At 53.4% G+C, this 24211-nt stretch overlaps 1 protein-coding gene across 1 annotated transcript in view; it reads right to left on the bottom strand.

Moving 5' to 3' along the window:
- Positions 1–5439: 5439 nt before the first annotated feature.
- LOC111157666 (EF-hand calcium binding domain 6) overlaps positions 5440–24211 on the bottom strand; it is a 202967-nt gene continuing 184195 nt past the window's right edge. Inside the window, 6 exon segments of the mRNA XM_022519282.1 lie at positions 5440–5562; positions 7970–8119; positions 11489–11673; positions 13194–13362; positions 15752–15982; positions 21575–21802. Coding sequence (XP_022374990.1) covers positions 5440–5562; positions 7970–8119; positions 11489–11673; positions 13194–13362; positions 15752–15982; positions 21575–21802 — 1086 coding nt within the window.

The following is a 24211-nucleotide window of genomic DNA, read 5'->3' as shown; positions in this document are numbered from 1 at the left end:
CGACATGGGTTTCTTTAGCTATCTGACTATATTTTTAAATAGTCAAAGCTTTTATCTACTACATCCAACATCTGGGCTTCCTCAGGAACAGTTTTATTGATTACTTCCCCCGCCCATGTATGGGCCGGCCATACTTTCTTCTTCTTCATTTTTTTTTTAAAGATTTTATTTATTTATGAGAGAGAGGGGGAGAGAGAGAGAGAGAGCAAATGCAGTGAGAGGAACAGAGAGAGAGAGAGTGGGACAAGCAGACTCCATGCCAAGCACCAAACCTGACATGGGGCTCGATCTCAGCACCCTGAGATCATGATCTGAGCTGAAACCCAGAGTCAGATGCTTAACCAACTGAGCCACCCAGGTGCCCCCTTTCTTACTTCTTTTTACATTTTGTAATTTGTTGTTAAGCACTGGACATTTTAAATAATATAATGTGGCAACTTTGGAAATAAGATTCTTCCCCCTCCAAAAGTTTGTTATAGTTGCTTGTTGTAATTATTCATTTAGTGCCTTTTCTGAACTAATTCTGTAAAGTCTATATTCTTTGTTCTATGTGGCCAGTGAAGTCTCTTTTCAGTTAGCTTAATGGTCGGTTAATGATTAGGCAGAGACTTCCTTAAACACTTGGAACTAATAAATCTCCCATTCTTTGCTGACAGCTCTGTGTGCATGTGGAGTCATGTCTTCAGCACTGAGCCAGGGAGCACAAACTCTGCCTTAGCTTTTATCTCCTGCCAGTGAAGAGTCTTAAGTTCGGTCAAAGATGAGAGCTTAGGGCCTTGTCATATCTTTTCTGAGCATGCACACATCCCTGGCCATGTGCCAGCCCTAGGCACATACATGGACTTCTCGGTCTCCAGGAAATCTTGGGAACTTTTCAAAGTCTCTATGAACATCTTATTCCCCAACTCTGCCTTTTAAGCTCTCTTAAATTGGTTGACCCAACTGTTACCCTCTACCCCAATCGGCCACAAGGTTAAAATATTTGCTTGTAATTGTTTTTGACAAATGTAGCCTCTATACTCGGAGGAAAAGATCTTTTGGTACCTGAGCAATTTCTGAGTCAGTTCAAATACAGTCTTGCAAAGGAGGTCCTCCGGGGAATCACTCGGCAGGTCAAATATGACAATTCTCTGCGAGTGAGGCTTTGAAAGCGCTCCAGCTCTATTCTACTTCCTTTGGTGACTGCCACGGTGCAGTGAGAGTGCAGACCGTTATTTTTCAAAGCTATCGCGGAGCTGGAGAGTGGCTCTTTGGACTAGAACAAGTTGAGATGTCACAAAGTGTGCTCTTTTTTTTTTTCCCCTTAAAATTCAGCTGCTTTTCTTGAATAAATGCTCCTTGGATTCCTGTATAAACATTGGGTTAATTTCTAGAATTCTGAAGAAGTGGATTCTGACAGTGTTTCCCTTCACGCAGATGTACTGTGGGCTTGGCATGTATTTCTGCCTCTCCTCGCAGGAGCAGAGCCTTTTATTTTCGTGTTCCACTCCCTCACCTGCACTGGGTTCCAATTAGTGCCCCCCAGCTACAGCTTTGTCATCCTTTTGCATATTACCGTCCGGCTCCCTCTGAGAGATGGGAGATGGGTTTTGGCAGAGTTTCAGCAGTGGCTGCTGCTCTCTCCTTCCAGCCAGTACCACTGGGGAAACAGAAGGGGTGGGTGGGGGGGAGTTTCTCTGGATTCTCCCTGACCTCTGTGAGCTCCCGGTGGGTTTCTGAACGATGCAGACACCCCTATGTCCACAGCTCCCAGAGCATTCACATTCTAAGGCTAGCCTTCAGCAATTAGTTAGAATTTTCCAGCTGAATCCTCTTACTGGCTCATCTGATGTCTGGGGGTCACTATTGCAGGGGAGCAAACGCTTGGGTCTGCTGCTCCCTACAGGCACCTGTCTCCCCCCAGATTCTGGTGAGTTTGTGGTGGACTCCATTCTCAGATGGATTTAAGAAAAGTCATCATCATTTGCTGATACAGAATTTGCGTTTGTCCTGTCATACAATTGGGAGTGATGCTCTTTCCAGCTCTCTGCCTCCAAGAAGCCCAAACCACAGGTGCTTCCCAAGTCTCTACTGTGTCCTGCTTGCTAGCCAATAGCGCATTGGCCAAACTAGGTCACATGGCTGACTTATGGATTCAGGAGTGGGGAAATGGATGTCACCTCTTCAGAGACAGGAACTCCAAGATTAGATGGAAGGGGCATGGGCATAGGAGGGTGAGATGAATGAAGCCATTTGTTCTGATATGAGGTGCTCCCCTGGAGGTGGAGAGATGAGGACTTGAACCTCGTAACATGATGGGATTCAGAGGGGATGCTGCACTCAGCTGAGTGGGGCTCAGGGAAGGCTGCCCCCAACTGAAGACACCTGATTGGGATACAGGGCCCAAGAAAGAGGAGGAGGGGATGGCGGTCCCATCTGGGACTCATCTACCTTTAGGTAGCAGCTCAGGTCTCAGCCTCTTGGCTTGGACTCTCATGGCTCTGGAGCACACCCCTCTCTCAAGCCCTTGCTGAAATTCAGTCTTGAGGTCCAGGCTCAGACTTTGAGCTTAGGGCTGGGGCACTTTGGGCGCCCATAGACCGAGGGCTTCTCTCACCAGAGCCTTGACTCTCCTCTTTTTCGATTGTTTGCGACCTACTGTCTTTAGAGCTCTAGGGGGCAAGTGTGTGTTTGAACTCTGGGCCAGGCACAGAATGGGCTGCCTGGCTGGCTGGAGCCATGGACGGATGGTCCCAGGAAGAGGGCAGGGAGGGGTTATCTAACTTCCTTCTGCTGATACAGAAATAGGGGCTCAGTCCAGAGAGGTAAGTTGCAACCCCCCAGGGGCTGGCCAGGGGAAGGCTGGACATCCCAACCCTCAGCCCAGCACTGCTCTGACTTGGGCTTGAAGGGTCCGGGCATCAGGAAAGTGGCCGGCCTACTTCTTCTGGGCTTAAGGGAGGGGATGGCTAATAGCCCACTCATTGGCATCCCTCGGCTTGGAAGTTGTGCTAACTCCCGAGAAACCCCACTGCTAAGCCCAGCCCAGGGACAATTTGCACTGGCTCGAGAAAGAGAAGAGATGTGGGTACTTCCTGGGGCCATGCTCCGTGCTAGCTCTTTCCACACTCGGCTCTCCCAATGTCCTCTGAGGTGAGACTGAGCCCCATCTACAGATGTGGAAATTGAGGCTCAGATTGGGGAAGTGACTCGGCCGGGTTTCATGGTAGAGCTGGAGCTCGAACCCAGTCTCAGTACCACCACAGCTATCCTGAAAATGCCACCTGTGCGCCTGCCTCGCCTTGGCCAGCTGTGAGCACACACTGGTCCCGTGTTGGGTCAGGATGAGCTGTTTGCCTCTGGAAGCCCCTTCTTGACCGGGAGGCTCTCCAAACCCCTCGATGACAGACCCAAAGACCACTGGACAGCGCAAGGCTAAATGTCTGACTCAGCCTTGGGTGTCAGGAAGGCCGTCTGCAGGACGCGGCTGAGAGGCGATCTGAGGGGCACTGCGGGGTGGGCGGGAGGAACAGCAGGGGCAGAGTGCGAAGCCGTGTGAGGGCCTGCTCCGGGAAGGCCGAGGCTGGGCACATGGCGGGGGTGGGGGACAGGGTTGGGCACACAGGCAGGGCCTCGAACACTGGGGCAAGGGTACGGGCACATGGGAAGGGCATCTACTTGCCCCTCACTCCTAAGAAGAGCTGTTGAGGCCAAGGGCATCCCTGCTGCACGGCACCCACTTGGGGTGTCCTCCTCTCTCCTCCCTGAACTCAGGCTGCCCGAGCACCCACTCCCCTGCAGCGGGCATCGTCCTCCCCGGGACCTCTGGATCTTGGGAGCCCCCCGGCCCACCCCAGCCCTGCCCCGGCCAGAGCCCCTCAGCCTCATCCTTGATGCCCCGTTGCCAGGCTGGGGACATCTGACCGAGGGGCAGGAAGCCCCCCATCACTGCCTACGCTCCCTGCGGGGCCTCCCCCCGCCTCAGCACTGGCCTCCGGGTCGCCGTCTCCACAGTGGGGCTGGGAACCTGGCGCGGCCGGTGGGACAGAGCGCCCACAGGACAGTTCGCTCGGGCCCCTGCTTCCGGAGAACTCAGTGAGGACCGCAGGTAAGGGGAGGAGAAGCCACGGCCGCTGCCCGGGCCCCCGCGGGCCTCCTCAGGGGAAAACGAAGCCCTGCGCGTCTGTGCTGGCGCCGGCCGGGCGGGTGCTCGGACCCGCGCGAATCACAGCTGCACGGAGAGCAGACGGCCCGGCGTAGGTCAGGTTCAGAGAAAAATCACAGGCGATGAAGCGGAGAGAAGACGCCACACCCCAGATTCCAACGTGGGCAGCAGGGGCTCCCTGTGGCCAAGTCGGGGTGGGGGGCACTGGGCCTGGGCCGACCCGCAAGGCCAGAGTCCGGCAGGGGGCCCTCTGCCCTGGCTTGGAGCTGGCGCAGCCTCCCCGTGAGCCACCCCCCGCCCCCAGTCTGGGGTCCAGTGTGAACTGAGGCTGGAACCCAGGACACAAGGAGACGGAGGGGACAGTGAAACATCTTCATGGACAGAGAGGGCCTGTGGCGGCCGCCGCTCCTCTTCCCACACCTCATGCACTTTGGAGCCCGGAGCCTCCCTGAACTCGTGCCACTTCAGCCCGTGGCCTACGTGGACCCTGCGCAGGGGTAGGAGGGGTCTCGGCCCAGGGGATTCTCCACCGGAGCCACCTGGACTGGGGTGACAGTGGGGGCTCCTTGCACTCACCCCTCCCTGACAGTGTGTGGCCACGCAACTCAGGGGTAGTTAGCCCGGCTGCCTCTCCCTACTCCCTTCCAGAAGTCAGCAAACTCTGTCTCCCATTTGCTTCACGAAAGGTGGTGAGGACTGCAGGGATTTAGAAGTTCTCTTAGCTTGTCAGACCTCGTCATGTCTGAGGAAGGGTCCCTTCTCCAAAGGTCACCGACAGGTGCCTCCAGTCAGCCGCCAGCCAGGCCAGAACGAGGCCGGACTTAGACGTGAGCTGGTGCCCGTGTCTGCAGGGCAGAGAGGTGGCCGTGCGGACAAGCCCAGCAGAGCCACTGACCTCACCCAGGACACAGGAAGGCCTTCTGGGTTCCCCAGGCTCTTATGAATAAAAATCTCCAGGAATCCCAAGTTTTTAAGCATTTTATCGTTGGGGGTTCTTATGAACCCTTAAGAATCATTCCCACAAAGACTAACAGCTTTATTTGCTCTAACCAAGTGCAGGGTCTCCCGGCTCAGGGGGCCCTGAAGCCGCCTGCAGACACCCCTCCCGTGTCGGAGCCGCGGGGCAGCTCTGAGCCTTCACCGCCGGGAAGGATACAAGGCTGGCTGTGTTTCTGGAGACACGCCGAACGTTCACGACCCTCCCCCCACCCCACCCCGATTCTGGGATTTCGTTAGTCTTAGGGACAGGCCTCGTGGTCCCGGCTGGTCCCCGCCAGATGCGCCACAGCAGTCACCTACTGGAGGAAGGCCCGGAGGAAGTCGTTGTAGGAGATTTTGGAAGACAGCGTCTTGTCGTAATACTCCAGGATGTGGAAGAACTCCTCCTCCGAGAGGTTGATGCTGTACTGTCTCAGGACCTGCCGGACAGAGCCCCCCAGACAGAGCGCCCGCTGGCCTGTGTGCTCAAGGAGGTGGGCTGCCAGCAAGGGGCCGGCCACATGCCGCCCCTCTGACGCCCCGTCCCAACATCCCACCTCCAGAGCGGCCCCAGCAGCCCTCTCCCCGCATCGCACATGCCCCTCCCTTCCCCCCCCACCCCGCTTCCCTCCCTCCCTCCTGCCTCCTCTCTCCTCTGCCCTCACCCTGCCAAGGGTCAGAGCATGCACCATGGGTGTCAAACTGGAGACTCTTCCTGTCCTATGGAAGCTGCTGGTTCTCCCCACCCTCCCCTCCCCGAATAGAAGGTTAAGAGCCATCGCCTCCCTGCAGGGTAGTGGGGCTGGTCAACACGTTCAGGCAAGGTAGATGGACAGAGAGTAGAGCGCTAGGTGGGAGACCTGGCCACAGGGCCTTAATGAGGGCGGGGCCTCAGGGTGCAGCCCACCTGGGAGGAGGGCAGGACAGCAGGTGCAGGGAGCCGGGTGTGGCTGATGTGACAGTAACACGGCCCATGGCGGAGCTGGCTGCCCACCTGCAGTGGCTGCCCCTTCCCCCTCAGTGAGCAGACCCCCTGGTCTTCACCAGGCTGCTATGTGTGCAGCTAAAAGGCCACACTTCTCAGCCTCTCTCAGAGCTAGGTATGTTCTAGCCAGTTAAACCCAAGTGAGAACGTGATGGAGGACCTCTGGGAAGCCTCCTCTAAATTAAAGGCGCTGGCCCCTTTGGACTACAGACGTGATGCTGGGGCCCCAGCAACCACCACAGACCATGAGGCAACCTTGTGGAAGGAAGCCAGGTGCTAAGGATGGTAGAGCAAGAACAATGGGGTCCCCAGTGACTGTCCAGCACCGAGCTAGCTCTTGCTAGCCCGGGGCCTCTTTTATGTGACAGAGAAACAGACTTCCACTGCGTTTAAGCTGCTGGGTCCCCCCTGTGACATGCAGCTAAGACAGACCCTAATAGATGGTCTCCCTCATAAGTAAAAGTAAAGATTAAGTTATGGATTTCCTATCTTGGAAATATATGTGTTATAATTTGTTTCTCACAGGAGGCTAGAACACGGGGCTGGAAGAGCCCGAGATTCCTCCGGGCAGTGGGACGACAGGCCCCGCCAAGGAAGCTGAGCCTGCGTATCCCTGACTCCCAGCTCGTCTCTGAATCTGGCTCTGTTGAGGCCACATCTACCTTTCGAGTACTCCCTTCCCTCTGCCACCCACCCCCAAGTGCCTGGGATACAGACAGGACCCTGTTTCCTTCCCCTCTTGGCCTGGAGACGGAAGGAGAAGGCCAGGCTGAGAGTTGACTTGAGCCCAAAGTAAAGACAAACAGTTTGAGCTGGAAAGCCACTGGGGGTTGGGGGGGTGGGGGGGTGGCCTGAGGGCAGGTGTCCCCGGGGGAGCTGCTGGGACGTCCCCTCCGCCTTCCGGCAGCCCCATTGGCCCACCCACCAACTTCTGCTCATGTTCCCGACTTGAAGGGAGAGGGTTTTACTTTTAAAATTTGTTTTAATTGAAGGCAGAGATGAACCTGAGGGAAACATTTTTGGAAGTGCATTTTGAGGTCATCGCCCTTTGGCGTTCTGAACGTCCTTCCTGACCGCAGCACGTGACTTTGAATCTAACGTTGGGACCGCAGTTACTTTCTCAACCTCCATGGCTGGGCGGGGCAGAGAAAGCGGGAAGGCAGGGGTCAGGGCCCAGAATCTGCTACGTCCACGAGCTCTACGTGATTCGGAAAGCAGGAGTTCTGACTCGGCCTTGAGTGTGGCCCATTTCTCTGGTCTGGGGGGAGGTGCCTGCAGCCCCTGTGGACCCCGCGTCCTAGGGGTGTTGCACACTCCCACGGGCACGCCGGAGGCGCCAGAGTTCACGCTGCAGGGGAGAGCGGCTGGGCCAGCTGCTGTGGGGAGGCGGCCGGCGCCACGGGGAGGGCAGCTGGGGGAGGAGAGGGGCGACCGTCTCCCAGGAGGCAGCACTGGCCTCTGCTGGTCGAGGTCCCATAGCTGGAACCCTGCTTTATTGAGCTCCTGCTCTGGGGGTCTTGCAAGGTGGACGCAGGCCCTGGTTCCCCCATGAAGACCATGGGCCCAGCCTTGTGTGGGGTCCGGCCCGGGCTCCAAGCACCAGTGGCCCCTGTAGTGGTGTCCAGAGGGCTCAGGTCATGTCCCCGCAGGGTTCTAGAAAATTTCAGGGAGGAGAACCTGGGGTCTGCAGGTGAGGGGCACGTTACAACTTCGGGGCCCCAAGGAAATGAGGCCCAGGATAGCCGCTCACACCTGGGCCTTCACCAGGGAGGTAAGGGCTCCTCTTTTGAGGTTTTCTGGCCACTGGCATGTGGCTGGTTCTCCCGGTGCAGACATAACAGACACCCAAGAGCTGAGCTCACCTTCCTGAAATCAGCCACACTTAGAAGCCCCGTCCCGCCCTCATCGTGGGCTTTGAAGGTGCGCCTCATCGGCCTCCAGCAGTGCACAATTTTGGGCTGAATACGCAGTAAAGCTGAATAAAAGGAAGAAGTCTCAGCACCAGATTCTTTCTGGGAAAAAAAACACACACAGAAACCAAGAAGCGGTGAGAATGGAGCTTCTGAATGGGTAGTGTGGGGTAGACAGACTCAGCCCTGCGGCCGTGAGCTCCCCTTGAGGACCTTCGACCTGTTTTGCCCCTGCTCATCCCTACCCTGGGCTACCCTGGTCCACTCCCCTCTAGAACGGGGCCTCCAAGCAGAGCTCATCGCCATACTGGCAGATCACCAACCCTGCTGTTCATTACGTGTCACTTACTCCCCACCTGCTTCCCTCGCCTGGGAGGAAGGTGGCGGCGTTGATCCCCATTTCACAGAGTGGAAGACGGGAGGCTCAGAGAAGTGAAGGGGCAGGACCAGGACAGATCCGGGCTCTGCTCCTCTCAGGTTAGGGAGGAGAGAGGGGGCCAGGGAGAGATAGCTGGCCGATTGCAAAATACTTTGAGGTAAAGAGATTTCAGTTTGGGTCTTCTAAGTAGGTTATGATAATGAACAGAGTTTAAAAAAAAAATCACAAGGTTGTAATTATATCTTGTAATTAGATAGTACACTACACTGTGATTATTTCATTTAGGTGCTATTAGATTGAAAACAAGATATTTTAGCATGATTTCGCCTTAACACATGTCTGAATATCACAGAGGTGAACTGTAGGCAATAATGTGTAACACATTTTGGGAAGGTTTAATTTTAACATGGCTTTACATAAAACAAATTAGTGCAAAGTTAAATTGCTTTCAATTTCCCCATCATTTAGCACCTACGATGGAAACTCACCAGATACCCTCTAGCTTTAGTTAGCTCCCGATGTACCCGATCTGCACTCGAGAAAGAAAGGATTCTGTGCTTTCCTGGCTCTTCCCACACCCATGCGTGGCTCAAGAAAGGCTCTTCCCATCCTAGCTTAGGATAGCTCGGGCGTGGCCGGAAAGCGGGGTCCCACCTGGCTTCCCCAGAGGGCTGTCCCTGCAGAGAAGATCCCCAAAGAACTAGAAAAAGAAATGGTGGGACTGGAACATGGACCAGGACCAGCAGCAGGCGGGGCAGGCCTTCTGGAGGTGTTGGCCGCACGCTTTCCTAGGAAAGGCCCTGAGAATTGTCTCCCACCTATCACTCACACCCAGGGTAGGGACGGGGTGGAAGGCCAGACTCTTTCTGAAGCACAGAGTGGCAGCTGTAGTCCCTTCTGGGGTAATGTCCAGAGCTGGGGCGGGGTTGGGGGGGGCAGTGAGACAGCACACGGGCAGTGCGCTGGTATCTGCCCCGAGGCTCAGCTCCCCGTGGGGCCATCTTGGAGCACCTGTCGCTTCACTGCCAGGAGACTAGAAGTCAGCTTTTTGGCCCCTCGGTGCAGATGGGCAGTCTCTGCACAGGGGAGGTTTCAGAAGGGGCCTTAGAACCCAGCAGCTTCCTCCCTCATTTTCAGGAGGGGAAACTGAGGCCCGGAGAGGGGGAGGAAGGCCAGAGCTGGCAGGGGCCTTGCAGGCTGTGCAGTTTCCAGAGCTCGCACCTGTGCTCCTGGGTCCCCTGAAGATGTAAGGAAGACAGTCTTCTCTCCGCTCACAGCAAAACTGAGCTACAACTGTCTTAATCTTAGAAGCTGAGAAACAACTGTCTTAATCTTAGCTTTTCCTGCCGTCACTTGGCCTAAGCCTCTGATGCTAGCTCTCATCTAAAGCAGGAACTGCACAAAGACGACACCCGATTCTGCACAAAATCACATGCAAATTTGGCTGCATAGAAACGTTCTGCATGGGTCTACTGTTTGCTGGGTTGACCCAGCGTGACCCTGCTGCTCCCGGGCGTGATGGGGACCTGCGGGGAGCGGCCGGGGTGGGGCGGTCCACCCTGCATGCGGGTCCCTACAGCTGCGTCCCGGGGTGCTGGAGCTGTTTGCCCCCCGAGCTGGCCACGCTAGCTGCACTTGCCCTTCAGTTCAGTATCACAGATGATGGAGAAGCAGCAGGGAAAGCTGTTGTTGGTTTGTTTGCGTCGTGTTTCGGAGAGACGGGAGAACTGCGAGTCCGTGAGAACAGGCTGGACTGGGTGTGAGTGGGGATCACAAAACTGATAAAAAATGGAGAGAAAAGGTAAAAACCCAGGACGGTGCCCTCCACCTGCTATTTAGGCATCTTTTGGTTCTCATTCCTCTTCAAAAAAGCGAAAAGGAAATTATAGACAATGCATTGTGGGTACAGTTTATGCAAGAAAGATGATGAGTCTCCAACCCCCCCTTCCCCCAACCCAGAGGAAAGGGTCTGGCCTGCCCCAGAGGCTTGAACATACATGGATGTTTCCATTAAAAATGTTTCACTTTGGGATGCCTGGATGGCTCAGTGGGTTAAAGCCTCTGCCTTCGCCTCAGGTCATGATCCCGGGATCGAGTCCCACTTCAGGCTCTTTGCTCAGCAGGGAGCCTGCTTTTCCTTCTGCCTGCTACACCCCCTGCTTGTGCTCTCTCTCTCTCTCTTTCTCTGACAAATAAATAAATAATATCTTAAAAAAAAAGAAAGAGACATGTACATTGTCCTGGGTTATCCTGGGGGACCCAATCCAATCACCCGAGTCCTTAAAACACAGACTCTTTTGTAGTGAAAGAAAAAAAAAAGTTTCATTTCTGTTTGCAAAACGGGTGTCTCCTGGTGCTGGGGGAGGAGCCAGAGAGCCAGGCTACTGTCCCCAGTCTTGGGTCTCCAGGCGCTCACAGGGCTCCAGAAGGAGAGAAAGAAAATCTCTGAGTTATTTCCAACGAAGGAAATTTTGAGCTGTTTGCGATGCTCTCAAAGCCTTTACCTGCACCTCTTGCCTCCCTGAGGAAGCCACCAGCTCGCTGGCTTTGCACCCACTGAGCAGACCCTGGGGGTCGTGTGCCCGCCTGGAAAGTGCTGGGGCTGTACAGGCCTTTATGTAATGGAGAAGACGGGACAACAGAGACTTGCTTGAGAAGTGTCTACATACTCGCATTATACGTACACGCACACATCACACGCACTATCATGGGAACACGTGCACGCATCACGAGAGTCATGTGTACACATCCACATGCGCAGATCACACGAATACAGTACACACCCATCACACCTGTCCACATATATTGCACACACGTGATATACAGATACCATGATTATCACGCACGTGTGATTTGCATGTATATGTGTATAGACAAAATCTGAGTCCATTTTCGGGGTCCGTGGGGGGGTGGCAGTGAGACTGGGGACATCTGACAGGTGGGTCCTCACTGGCCAGCGGCCCCTCCCAGAGGCTCCATGCCCACTGTGCCCACCATGGCTATGAAGCCAGACAATCCGAATTTACAATGACTTGAGAGAGGTGAGAAAGCCTTTCGAGCCCCAGGCATTGCCGGAAGGTGACTCTGCCTACCATCTTATGCGCATTCTGAATTCTCATTCTCTGCATCAGGGAGGTTTCCTTCGCTTTCAGCAGGAGGACACAGCTCTGGATGAAGTCGCAGTACGCAAACCTCCCGTTGTTCTTCAAATCGTACTTCACGACGAGCTGCTGGCATTCCTCTTTGCTTATGTCCAGACTGAACTTCTCCACAAGAGCTAAAGACAGAAACACCGGTTCAGCTGCTGGCAATTTGTTCACTCATTCATTTGTTCATGCCCGCATTCGTTCATCTCCTGCTGAGGGGCTCGGGGCTGGGTCCTGGCTCACAGGCTCATGGTGGGTGTGGCTGGACAGACACGGAAGCAGACAGGCAGGTGCACAGCAAACTCCACGCGGCGAGGAGGGAGGGGTCCCCTGCATCCTGCTGGGCCCTCGCTGGCCTGGTGCTGCAGCCGCCACTGCTGTGGTCCCAGCGGTACAGTCAGAGCACAGAGGAAGCCGTGCTGAGGAACGGGGAGGGACAGAGTCGGAGCGCTGCTTGCTAAGGCTGGGGAGGAAAAGCACCGGAAGTGACTTTCTGCATATAAACGGTGCCTTCAAACCAAACACAGGCTGGAAGACACCAGGTGCGATGTGCAACCCGAGGTCCTTCTGCCTTTGCACGGAAGAGACAGCAGATCGCGATGCTGACCAGGACACGCGGGGCGGGACGGGGCTGGGCTGGGGAGCCTCCAGGGGTGGCCCGGCTCTGCTGCTCCGACTTGCAGAAAGTCATCAGCAGGGCTCAGGACATACAGAAGGACTTCTGAAAATTAGTAAGTGTACATTTTACAGCATGGAATTTTGGACGTGCTACTGAAGCCAGACAAGCTGAGCAGGATAATGGATGGGCGGCTTCAGCGGGTTCCTGGGTAAAAACTAAACACAGCGACGAGACAAGCTAAGGTTCGTCAGCCTCAAATCAGAAGAATTAACTAAAAACCAAATGGAACTCAAACATGCATTAAAACCAACATTGCTGATTTGGTTTTAGCAAAACATGTCATGTAAAATCAGTGGAACAATGCTTGATTATTATTGATTTCATCTTCTATATTTCATTTAGAAATGGTTATTTTTCATAGGAGCTGTTCACTTACAGGGTTCACACCTTGTTTCGTTTGCACACTTTTAACCCGTGATTATCATGAAAGTGATTTATATGAATATTGGAGGTTCTTGAGACAAACATTTTCCTTAAAAAGGGACCTAAAGATTGGTCAGGAGGAGGGGGAGCTGACCACAGGGGGCTTCAAGCAGGGGAGCGACAAGGTCAGATTTACCTTTATGTAACGTAAAATGCTGCATAAATCACATGCAACCATGAGGCGAACTATAAACCCAGATGATGTCATTTGAACAGCTCATCAAAGCGATCAATAGGGTGAAGAAGATGCCCTGGTGGGCTGGCCTGTCCCCAGCCGTGGCCCTCCTCCGCCTGTCCCATCTCCACCAGCTCTCCAAGCCTGTGAACCTTTCATGCTGCCCAGAGACCACAAGCAAGTCCGTGATTTCTCACGCTGAGAACGCCACGGTGGGCAGACTTAGTCACGTGGGCATGAACGGGCCCTGTGGTGGGTTGAGGTGCTTTAGGAATTCTTGTCCCCCAGGCAGCATTTACGGAGGTCCCCAGCCTGCCACGGGGGGGGGGGGGGGATGGGCTTGTGCCAGCAGGTGACACTCTACGAGAACACACCCAGGAATTCAGCTGTGGTGACCTCGCCCTGCTTGTTCACGTCCTTCTCTTTGCATTCCTTCAGTAACTCTCGCCAGCAGCCCTGAATTTGCTTCCGGAGCTTGCTCTCTATGGGCTCGCAGTTCTGCAAGGGTAGGGGGCCTGGCACCGAGCCGGCACTGGCGGGGGTCTAGAGAGAAAGGAATGGAAATTGTCTTGTAATGTGAGATTCAAAATGGAAATCATGATACAAACTTACAGGCAGGGCTCAGGTTTGGGGTTCAAGATTTCACAGGCAGTATTAGCTCAGAAATAAAGGAGGAGCAAAACAGAGATGGTATCCTGCCATTTGTTACTTCCATCGGTGGGCTGTATTGGCGCCTAAATGCAATGACCAACATAGTTTTGGAAATAAACATGTAGCCAAGATTCAAGTATACGGAGATGTTATTTAAATATATTACTGGTGTGTGAGTGTGTGTGTGTGTGTGTGTGTGTGGTGACAATAACATATTTTTCACCAGAGGAAGAGTCTTATCAAAGAAAGGGAGTCACTTGTTATTTTCATGGATGTCTAATCCTGCACTCCCTTCCAGAATGTGCAATATTGTGAAATTATGTGGACCAAGTATGAGGCCGTTCTCGGTCTATTGTATTATCCATTTAAATACGGGGAATGAATTAGATGTAGCTCATGCATCCTCCGTCCTAAGGTTATCTGCTACAGTAACCAACTCAGTTAAATTCCTGCTCTTTCTCCGGAATCCTGTACCACCTGCGCCTTCCCCATCTGGGTGGATGTAACACCTTTCTTCTAGGTGCTCAGGCCAAAACCTCAGAAGCCATCCTGGACTCTCTCTCTCTCAAGCCAACACCTAATCTGTTGGGACATCCTATTGGCTTTACCTCAAAGACACATCCAGCATCTGACCTCTGGCCACCAGCTCCCCACTGCCCACCTCGCTCGGAGCCACCAGGCCTCTCCCCTGGACCACTGCAGCCTCTCCCCCACTCCTTGCTTCTTCTGCCCATGCCTCCAGCATCTGCTCCACGCACAGCCCCTACTCAACACACAGACAGGTGCCTTTATACGGAGGCTTGCTTTCCTATCACTGTTCTGCTTGAACACCTGCAGGGCTCCACCCCGGCATTGAAAGCCCAGGTCCTTGCTGTGCCCGCACCCCCCCACCCCCCGCCCCCGCAGCATGTTTCCTGCAGCTGCCGTAACAGAGCTACAGACTTGGTGGCTTAAAACAGCACATGGTTATTCTCTTCCGGTTCTGGAGGTCAGAAGCCTGAAATGGGTCCCACTGAGCTAAAATCAGGGTGTCAGTAGGATTGAGTGCTTTCCGAGGTTCTAAGGGAGAATCCATTTCTTACCTTTTCCAGCATCTAGACGCGCCCACACTCCTGAGCTTGTGGTCCCTTCCTGAACCTTCCAAGTCAGTAGCATCAGGTGGCCCTTTCTCCAATGGCGTCTCTCTGACACTTCCCTTCTGCCTCTGTCTCCCCGTGTACGGACCCTTGTGGGTGCCTTGGGCCTTCCTGGCCACTTCAGAATAATCCTGTCTTAAGTCAGCTGGTGGGCACCTTTAATTCCATCTGTAGCCCTGATTCTCCGTTGCCATGTAAGGTGACATATTTTAGCTCCCAGAAATTAGGACATGGACATCTTTGAGGTCTTCCTGACCCCCCACCCTTCATTCTGCTCGACTCACTGTCTTCATCTTGTTAAATACTTATTATTCACCGTTTCTTGGCTATTATTCCAAGAATGTAAACTCCACAAGGGCAGGCACCTTTGTTCATTCTTAGCTCTAGAATAAAGATGCAGCACGTAGTAGGTGTGCAGTAAACGTGCATCGACTGAGTGAAGGAGGGATAACTTCCATCTCTGAGCGCTCACCACGCACGAAGCCCAGTGATGGCGGCCCTAAGTACACGGCTGGGATACTCTCAAGCCCCCTTCCCCGGAGACACTGTCATCCCTCCCGCAGATGAGGTAAGAGCCTCCATGAATCTGGCCTCTTTCTTGTGCCCCAGGCTGGGCAGCTCAGCCTGGGGGCAGAGCCGCAACGTTAGACAGGCCTTGGTTTGAAACTGGGTCTCTCCGCATCTAATGTAAGGATACCTATTCAAGCCTCAGTATCTTCAGCTGTAAAATAGGAGCAACACTTCACAGCAGGGCACACAGTTGGGGCCTTGTACACGCTGCCTCCCTGCCATGGGACATTTGCTTTCCTGCCTGATGAAACCCCAGCTTGCTGACATCTAGAGTCTCCTGCCCCTGCTCCTGTACCCATTTCTCACCCTAAAGCTGCCTTATTCCTCCTTCCACACCCCATACCTCCCTTCCACCCACCCTCTCCCCAATCTTTCCTCACACCTCCGCCCTTCCTTCTCCAGGCAGGTGAGTGCTAAGGACACACCTGTGGGCTCCTCTCCTGTGACCCTACCCCAGACTCTGCCCAGGTGACCTTCTCAGTCACCTGTCCCTTAGAGACTCTAGGCCCCTTAGGTCCAGAGGGGGTTGGGGGCTTTGGGGCCCTGGTGACGGCGGCACGACATCAAGGACTCACACACGGGAGGCTCGGAGGTTTCAACCCAGGCTTCAGGTCGTGAGTGGGCGATGACACTGCCGACCTACTTCTGTACGAGACTTCGGGAACACTGCTGCCCCTTTGGGCCTTGACGGAACTGCCAGTGGTCGGCGGTGTTGCCATTCTCTCGGAGCCGAACATGCTCAGGAAGTCCGGGTACTTCAGCCTGCCCTTGGCATTGACCGGCATCTCGCTCCACAGTCTGTCAAACTGGCAAAGAAGCAGATGTTAGTCCCCAGCGTGAGCGTAAGAGCCCAACGGAGTCTCCCGCGGCGCCCCTGAGACGCGGGCGGGAGCTGGGGAAGGCCAGCGCTCACAGCAGAGGTCTGAGACCCACATCTATTTAAAAAAAAATTGAAAAGGGGGGGAACCCCACTTGGTCTGTGCTTTATGGAAGCCTCTGAAAGACGAACAGGATTATTCATTCAAGAGGATTCATTCGTTCAAGAGGATTACTCATGGCTTCTGCAGGACATTTTTTAATTGAATTGTGCCCTTAGTGAGTAGTTGAAGCCATTAAATGTTGTGATGAGTCACAGAGCCTGAGCTGCGCATATATAAGGACACTGTGGGGGAAAATGCAAATCAAAGCCCGGTCCACCGTGGTCCTGGGGAGGGCCAGCCGGACTCGTTGCTCTTCCTTGCAGGTACCTGAGTTCTGCCATGCTCCCCGCTGCGCTCACAGCCGTAGTATGCGGCCCACAGAGGACCAGAGCTGCCTCCCCACCAGCTGGAAAAGGGGAACCAGAGTGAAGCGTGTGGCTTTGGGTTGGTTCCAGGCTGTGTCTGGACCGTATGAGCACAGATAGAGAGCAAAGTGACCCCAGCATCCTACCTGAGCCACTTTTGATGACTGAGGGCTTTCGGGGAACTAAGAAGAGGGGTAACTTAATTCTGAGTTGGTTTTTAGGGCCTTTCAGAACCAGTAGGGCCCCAGATTCCAGCACATGCCAAGGGGAGCGGTGTCCCCTCCTTCCTGTGGGCCTTGGCCTTGGCCAGCGCTTTTGGCCTCCGGGTTTCCCAAAGGCAGTGATGAGAGACCCTGCTGGCTCTGTTTGAAATTCTGGAAATGAAGCACTGAGGGGTGGGGAAGAGACAGGGAATGTTCCAGGCCCTGAGAAGGGAAACAGGTTTAGTCTGGGACAATATTCTTGATTAATGTTTTAAACTTTTTATTTCAAAAGAATAGTAGACTTTCAGGAAGTTACAAGGATGGCTCCAAGAGGCGCCGTGTGTGGAAACGAGAGACCTTGAGAAAGTGGCTCACCACGTGGTCTCAGAGAGAATTCACCATCACCAAGGGCAGTGACCACCTCCAACTGTCTCCCTTCAGGAAGGTTCTCCCAACCCCCCAGGACAGATGACTGGCACGCTTCTCTACCTTCTCCCCTTGTGCTGAAGCCACCCATGCAAGTGACATCGCCCTTCCCGGTCCTGAAGCTCTCTGAAGATTGTCCGAGACTCATCTTCGAACGTTGAACATCTCACAAAAGGACTAGCCCACAGCAGATGCTCTGGAAATGTTTGCTCAACTGCTGAAAGTCCTACAAAACTCACAGAAGACTGACCAGACAATGGTAAGATTCTTTAAAAATGAGGGGGGACAGAGGGCACAAAGCCATATTGTGATCCCAGTCCTCATGCAGGGCTTTCAGGAAACACAGTGAGATGTGGCTGAATAAGAGGAAGTGGGTTGTGGAGGGCTCTCCTGCGTGCCTGCGTTAGCAACACGGGGGAGGAAGGAGGAGGAAGGTCATGTTATCAAGGGTAAATGCAAAGGAGGGTGTGAATGCTTGAGGATGCAGTGAACACCTGGAACATGGAAGCGAGGGTATATATGGAACCACAAGGACAATAATGGTGTCTCCTAGTGTGCCAGGAGGAGCAGGGAGGGACCAACTCCTAATTAGATCTTGTGGTACCAGTGAAAGTCAAGGCAGGACCACGGAAATCCTCTCTGCACCATGAAGGGCAGAATGAACGCTGCCAGGAGGACGTGGAATTGGATGGGTGGGAAGTGGAAACCCACACGCGGCCCCTCAATCTCGATAGGTCCGCACACCCAAGAACACTGACCGAGGTGAAGGATGTGGCACAGGACGGAGGCTGCTGGGGGCTGCGGGGACTGGAGAGGCATCAAGAGGACCGGAAACGGGCACCACGAGAGTGCGTTCTGAAATTACAGGCCTGGGAGCCGGGCGCGAAACCCAGGCAAAATTCTGGCGGTTTGTGAACGAGCTGAAAGTGAGTCCGTTTCCACGTCACGGTGGCAGATCGTGCGCTTCCTGCAACGTCCCCTCCAACGCGGTAGCAGCCGCCTTCCGGACACCGAAAAACACGTGACTCCGGGGTCCACTGCTGTGATGGGGAAATTGCCGGACAGCGCCCCTCCCATCCCACAACAAGAGAAAGTCAAATATTTACCAGATCAGAACGTGTAAGGCCCATCAGAGAGGGGAGGCTCCAGGGAGCCCAGGGGACCGAATGTCACGGAGCCCCAAGTCTCCAGGAGAACCGGACACCCCAGCCCTCACGCCTGGCAGAGCTCGGGAGGAAATCGGCTACAATGTTAACAGATCCGTCCAGGGCAAGTGTGGGCTGGCACCAGGGGCTGGACTGGCTGGGAGGCCCAGACACAGGTCACGCTCACGCTCACACGCTCTCCTCCACCCGCCCCTGTCGCGGCTCCGGAGACAATGCGAATGACGACGGCATAGACAGACTCGCTTCTCCAGAGCCTCGGCTCAGGGGAAGTGAAAGCCTAAAGCCTCTGGGGGAGGCGTAGCAAAACCCACTCAAGACCAGGACCCCTGGGGGAGGGAAGGAAGAAGCAAACCCGTCTGCCTCTAGGAGGGGTAGGAACTCCTTCCCTCAGGGCCCAGCCACAGATCCATGGCGCCTGGGGGAAGGATGTCAGCAAACGGCCTGGAGGAGGGGGGGGGCAACCCCAGAGTCTGCACCTGTACAGAGCAAAGGTCAGAGGTCAATGACGCCGGCAGTGGGATGGGAGGATTGGGAACTCTCTTGCCTGAGACCCACCACAGAGATAAGATCGCGTCTGACTGCCACGGAAGGGGTATCAGGGGTGGGAACGTGGCAGAGGTGCTGGCTCTGGGGCCCACACACAGCGGAGGCCGTCTCCTGCTGGAGGAGTCTGTGCCTGTGCACCGCGCACCCTCAGGGTAACAGCAGCAACAACAAACTCAAACAAAGTTCAAGGACAATGAAGCCCAGAGAGGTGGAGTAACTTGTCCAAGGACACACAGCTGGACAAGTGCAGAAGCAGCATTGAAACCCAGGTCTGCCTGTCTGAAGGGCTGTTTGTTATTTGCCTGTGTGTTTCTCACCTCCTAGAGGCGTCTGTTAAAGAAACGCCATGTCTGAAATGTTCAGAATGTTGAATGGTTCCTTTCCCTAACAGCCGCAAATAGAGCCAAGTCCCCATGCAGTCGCCCGGACAGATCTAAATTGCCTGACCAGGAGAGGCTCTCTCTGGGGGTCCCTATCTTCTTAAGTCATATCCGAGTGGACCCAGCTCCTATGGCCTTTTATTAGACATTTTCTGCTGAGTCACAAAGACCCATCAGTTTCCAACTCCACCTGCTCCGAAAGTCGCTCTCCTTTGCTGAAAGGTTAATTACACCAAAAGATTTCAAAAGATGTGGCACTTCCCCTGCTTTCAGAGCTCTGTAAGTCAAGAAAGTTGACATCTCAGCTTCATGATGGTTTTTTTTTTTTTTTTTTTTTGATGAGCTAGTTTTTATACGGCAATAAACCAAGACAGGAGATCTCTACTAGGATGCTGGTTAACATGGCTGGAAGGGTCCCAGCGTCTTCAGGGAGCCCTTCTGAATAATGGCAAGCGAGGTCCAGACAATTTAGGGGTGCCAAATTACTTCTGTGTCTCCCGTACAGACACGGTACCATCCACCCAAGAAGGTCCTGGCACATGACTCGCACAAGGAGAAAACGTGCATCTCTATGGCTTTGGCTTCCTGTTTGCCAGCCTGTATCCAGAAGCATCCTTCCCAAATAGAGCACAATTTTTGCTAATCGTTCCCCAACTTAAACCATGGTACTTGCGCCAGACTTTGATGCCTCGATGATGCAGTCTATATTTGAGATGTGTCTGCATATTTTTAGAGACAGCATTTAAAAATAAGTGCTTGATTTTGCTGGAGAGGTGGGGAGCTGGATGTGCTGGGGATGGTGGAAGCTTTCTTAGTGACAATTCAAATCCAATTCTGTCATACACACCGGATATGCCAGCATGCCATTAATTTACATCGATAATTAGAGTAAAATTTTGCTCATTTAGATGAAATGAAAAATCTTTATTAGCCAAACCTTTGTAAGTTGGCCCCATAGAATAATAAAGGCAACTGGATTAATTGTAAAGGTTTCTATCCGTTTATGGTAATGGAGAGAAGTATTTGCAAATAGCGATCTCGCTCAGCTTTGATGATCTCTGGGACTGAACGGTTGCGGGGGAAAGCACTTCCATTTGTTAACAAAAATGATCATAATGCTTTAAAAAAGTGGGATTTTAGAAAAGTGAAATCTGATGTTCATATTACTCATTATGAATGAATTCCTTCTGTGGGGTGGCGAGTTCAGATCCTGAGTGGGGAGGGGGTCGGATGTATGAATACTTGTAGCCCTTAATCCTGAAACCCCGAGAAAATGAGGCCTCATCGTGGAGTGACCCAACCTGGGAGCCAAGAGTAACCTTTCCACCCAGGAACCCGGGCTGAGCCGAAGCAGAGTCAGAGGAAGGACGGGGGTGGGGCTGCTTCCGGAAGTATTTCGGATTTCAGTTTCCACCTGAGCTATTCTCCGGGACGAGGGTGGCAGCTTGTTTGACCAGTGGCGAGTGCTCGGAGCAGTGCATTGTCTGCTGGGGAGGAATTCTGCTTCCGTGCTTGGATCCCTGGTGCTCTGTGTCATCCCAGCTGTTTGGCCACTGGACTGTGGCGTGAGAGAATGTGGACACTGAACCCACGACACCATCCATTCACTAGGACTTGCTGAGCACCTGCTCTGTGCTGGGCTCTTTTTTGGCATTTGGGCCCCAGTGAGGAACAAGCCCTGGGCGCTGACATGTAGGGATATTACGGACTGAAGGCAGCAAGCAAGGCAGGCCCTCGGGATTCTGTCCTGCTGGGAGGCGGTCTTGGCTCTGGAAGGTCATCACGGAGGGCAGAAAAGCCAGTGCAACAGGTTGTCAGAGCTAAAAAGAGCACCGTTCAGTTTTTGAGGAGGGAACTGCTGAGAATCTCTTCTGTGATGGGCAGGAGGCCTTCAAAGAGGGTGGCCTGTGTCCAGCCTGTGGGGTGGACAGGTCACCAGCATGGCCACAGTGGTACCCCCAGAGCTTCTGGAAACACTGGCAATGGAACCAGGGGGAGGCCGGGGAGAGGGAACGGGGGTTGGTGGGAGGCCCAGAGCAAATCCCAGGCTCCACGCTGCCCCGTTCAGGTGTGGGGAGAGACCGGCTGCGTCTCTGGGTGGCACAGGCCCAGCGATTACCCAGGGGAGGAAGAGGGAGCATGGTCACTGGAGCCCAGTTTAATTTGATTTTAAAAACTTGATTTTATATGTGCCCTGATTGAAAAGGTGCAATTCATGCTTGTTACACAAACAGAAGGCTCCTGTGAGTCTTCAGTGAGACTGAAAACAAAACAATAACAACACTACCACCCAAAACCTTCCAGCATTTTCGAGATAGAGAATAGCCCTAAACTCTGGCCTGATGTGCTCACACACCACCACGTAGGACAATGAACCAAATGCATTTCTTACTTGCTCATCTGTCAGAATCTGGACGTGGCGGGAGCAAATGGCCCTGAATTCATCCCTGGAGGCAGTGTTCGTTTTCATGGTGTCGAAGTTCTCGAACTCCTGAGCAATGGCGCGGTAGTGGGAGCCCACCGCCTTGTGCAGCCGAGCCAGCAGCTCCTGGTTTGCCGTTTCCTTGGGACACGTAGACGGCGGGCCTTTGGGCATTTTCTCAGCCCACTCAGCAGCATTCTGGGCAAAAAAAAAAAAAAAAAAAAGGAAGATTGATCCTTATAAAAAATAATAAGTCATCTCGTGGCTCCGGGCCCACCGCTCATCGCAGGTCCCAGGGGAGCCCCGGCTCTGTGAGGAAAAGTGCCACCCAGAGGCGGGTCTCAGAGAGGATCCAACCAGAGGTTCAGACTTCGCTGAAAGGGAAGCCCAGGCTCCCTGGCCTTGGAGAGGGAACCACAAGTCAGGGCCACCGTGCAGGGAGAGGTCATGTGGAGGCGGCCCTGGGGAGGTCAGGCCTTTGTTCTCCTGCATCCACTCATTTGCTCTGTCCTTTGGTTCACTTCACAAACACACAGTGAGTGTCCGCTCTGAGTTAAGGGAGTAAACGTGGATCCAGACCGCTCTTATTTCTGGACATCAGTGCAGAGAATTTACACTCCCAGCGGTTAGAATTGGAAAGGCAGTTTCTGAGGGCCCTTACTACGACATGATGCTGTAGCACCACTGCTGGCTAAGGGTTCCCTTAAGCCTAAAACTTCGAGGCCCACAGGGATTTCAGCAGAATCTGTGGGCTTGGAGGCTGAGCAGGGTAGTGGAGCAGGTATGTTGAGTCCCAGGCATTCCAAAGCTCTCCCGGGCAGTCTGGAGGCCGAATGTCAGGGCCTCATGGCGCTGTCCATGGTGCCTGAGAGCCTGGAGGCGGGGCGAGCCATGGCCTGGGCTCAGGGGCCGCTTTCTGGAGGGAGGAGGAACAGGCTATGGGGAAACAGGGGATGGGGAGAGAAGGAGCTTCTTACTGGATGTATAGGCTATGTGCTGGTGAAAGCGCCAGGCAAGGTGAGCAGAGAGGAGCCTGGGGAGGACCGCAGACCACGTTCTACGTGTGCTGATGACCACTATGGTGGACAGGCGGGACAGCAGGAATAGCAGACGAGGAAGTTACTTAGTGACCACCAGCAGATGCTAAGACCTAACAGCATTCTGTGTTCAGCCTGGGGCCAGTCAGGAAGGCAGACTGAGCTTGTGATGAAGCCAGACTTGGGCAACTGGGGCTTAAAGGGCAGCGGTGTCCTGAGCCTTCCGTGAGGGGACAGGGGTCGGGGGAGTGGACAGGGAAATAGCCCTGACATCCACCTCCTTGCTGCAAGCAGAAAAAGGACCTCCAAACCAGACCTGCATTTGCTGTCTCAGCGGTTCATCTCCTGAAGTTTGAGGAAGGGGTGAGGCTGTGGGATGGGAGGGGACACTGGGCTCTGTGAGAATGCGTGGGTGACAATGCATGACAGCTGACTCCTGACGAGGGTGAATTCTGAAATCTGCCGAATTTCCTCCATCAAAACCTGTCGTGACTGTTAGCGGTAACAGCTTTTGTGATGAGTAGCACTGTGCTAAGACCTTCACAAGATTTTCATGTTTAATCCCCCCAACTAGTATTAAAACTGGATCGTGTCTCGTGAAAAAATGTTCAACATCACTTGTCATCAGGGAACTACAAATCAAAACCACAGTGTGATACCACCTCACACCAGTCACAATGGCTAAAATTAACAAGTCAGGAAACGACAGGTGTTGGTGAGAATGCAGAGAAAGGGGAACCCTCCTACACTGTTGGTGGGAACACAAGCTGGTACAGCCACTCTGGAAAACAGTATGGAGGTTCCTCAAAAAATTGAAAATAGAGCTACCCTATGACCCAACAATCGCACTACTGGGTATTTACCCCAAAGATACAAATGTAGTGATCCGAAGGGGCACATGCACCCCAATGTTCATAGCAGCAATGTCCACAACAGGCAAACTATAGACGGAGCCAAGATGCCTTTCAACAGATGAATGGATAAAGATGTGGTCCATATACACAAACGATTATTATTCAGCCGTCAGAAAGGATTGAATATTTACCATTTACATTGGCGTGGATGGAAGTGGAGGGGATTAGGCTGAATGAAATAGTCTCAGAGAAAGACAATTCTCACATGGTTTCACTCATGTGGAACATAAAAAACAGCACAGAGGATCACAGGGGAAGGGAGGGGAAACCGAATGGGAAGAAATCAGAGCAGGAGACAAAGCATGAGAGATTCTTAACTCTGGGAAACAAACTGAGGGTTTGCTGGGGATGGGGTGAGGGGTGGGGGGATGGGGTACCTGGGGGATGGGCAGTAAGGAGGGCAAGTGATGTGATGAGCACCGGGCATTACACACAACTGATAAATTATTGAACACTACATCTGAAACTAATGATGTACTACATGCTGGCTAATTGAATATAAATGAAAAGAAAACTTGGTCGTGTTTCATTTTCAGCAATATATGTATTCTGTGTTACTCTCCTTCATGACAGAGCATAATGTTACTTTATGAAGCTGCATCAAACAGAATGATTCTGAAAATACCCTCAAAAACATGACACCACACTCGGACCCC

The sequence above is a fragment of the Enhydra lutris genome, unplaced genomic scaffold, assembly GCF_002288905.1.
Source record: "Enhydra lutris kenyoni isolate GAN:26980312 unplaced genomic scaffold, ASM228890v2 scaffoldscaffold55, whole genome shotgun sequence".
Classification (NCBI taxonomy): domain Eukaryota; kingdom Metazoa; phylum Chordata; class Mammalia; order Carnivora; family Mustelidae; genus Enhydra; species Enhydra lutris.
The sequence above is the reverse complement of the archived record's forward strand: the minus strand, read 5'-3'. Positions and strand labels throughout refer to the sequence as shown.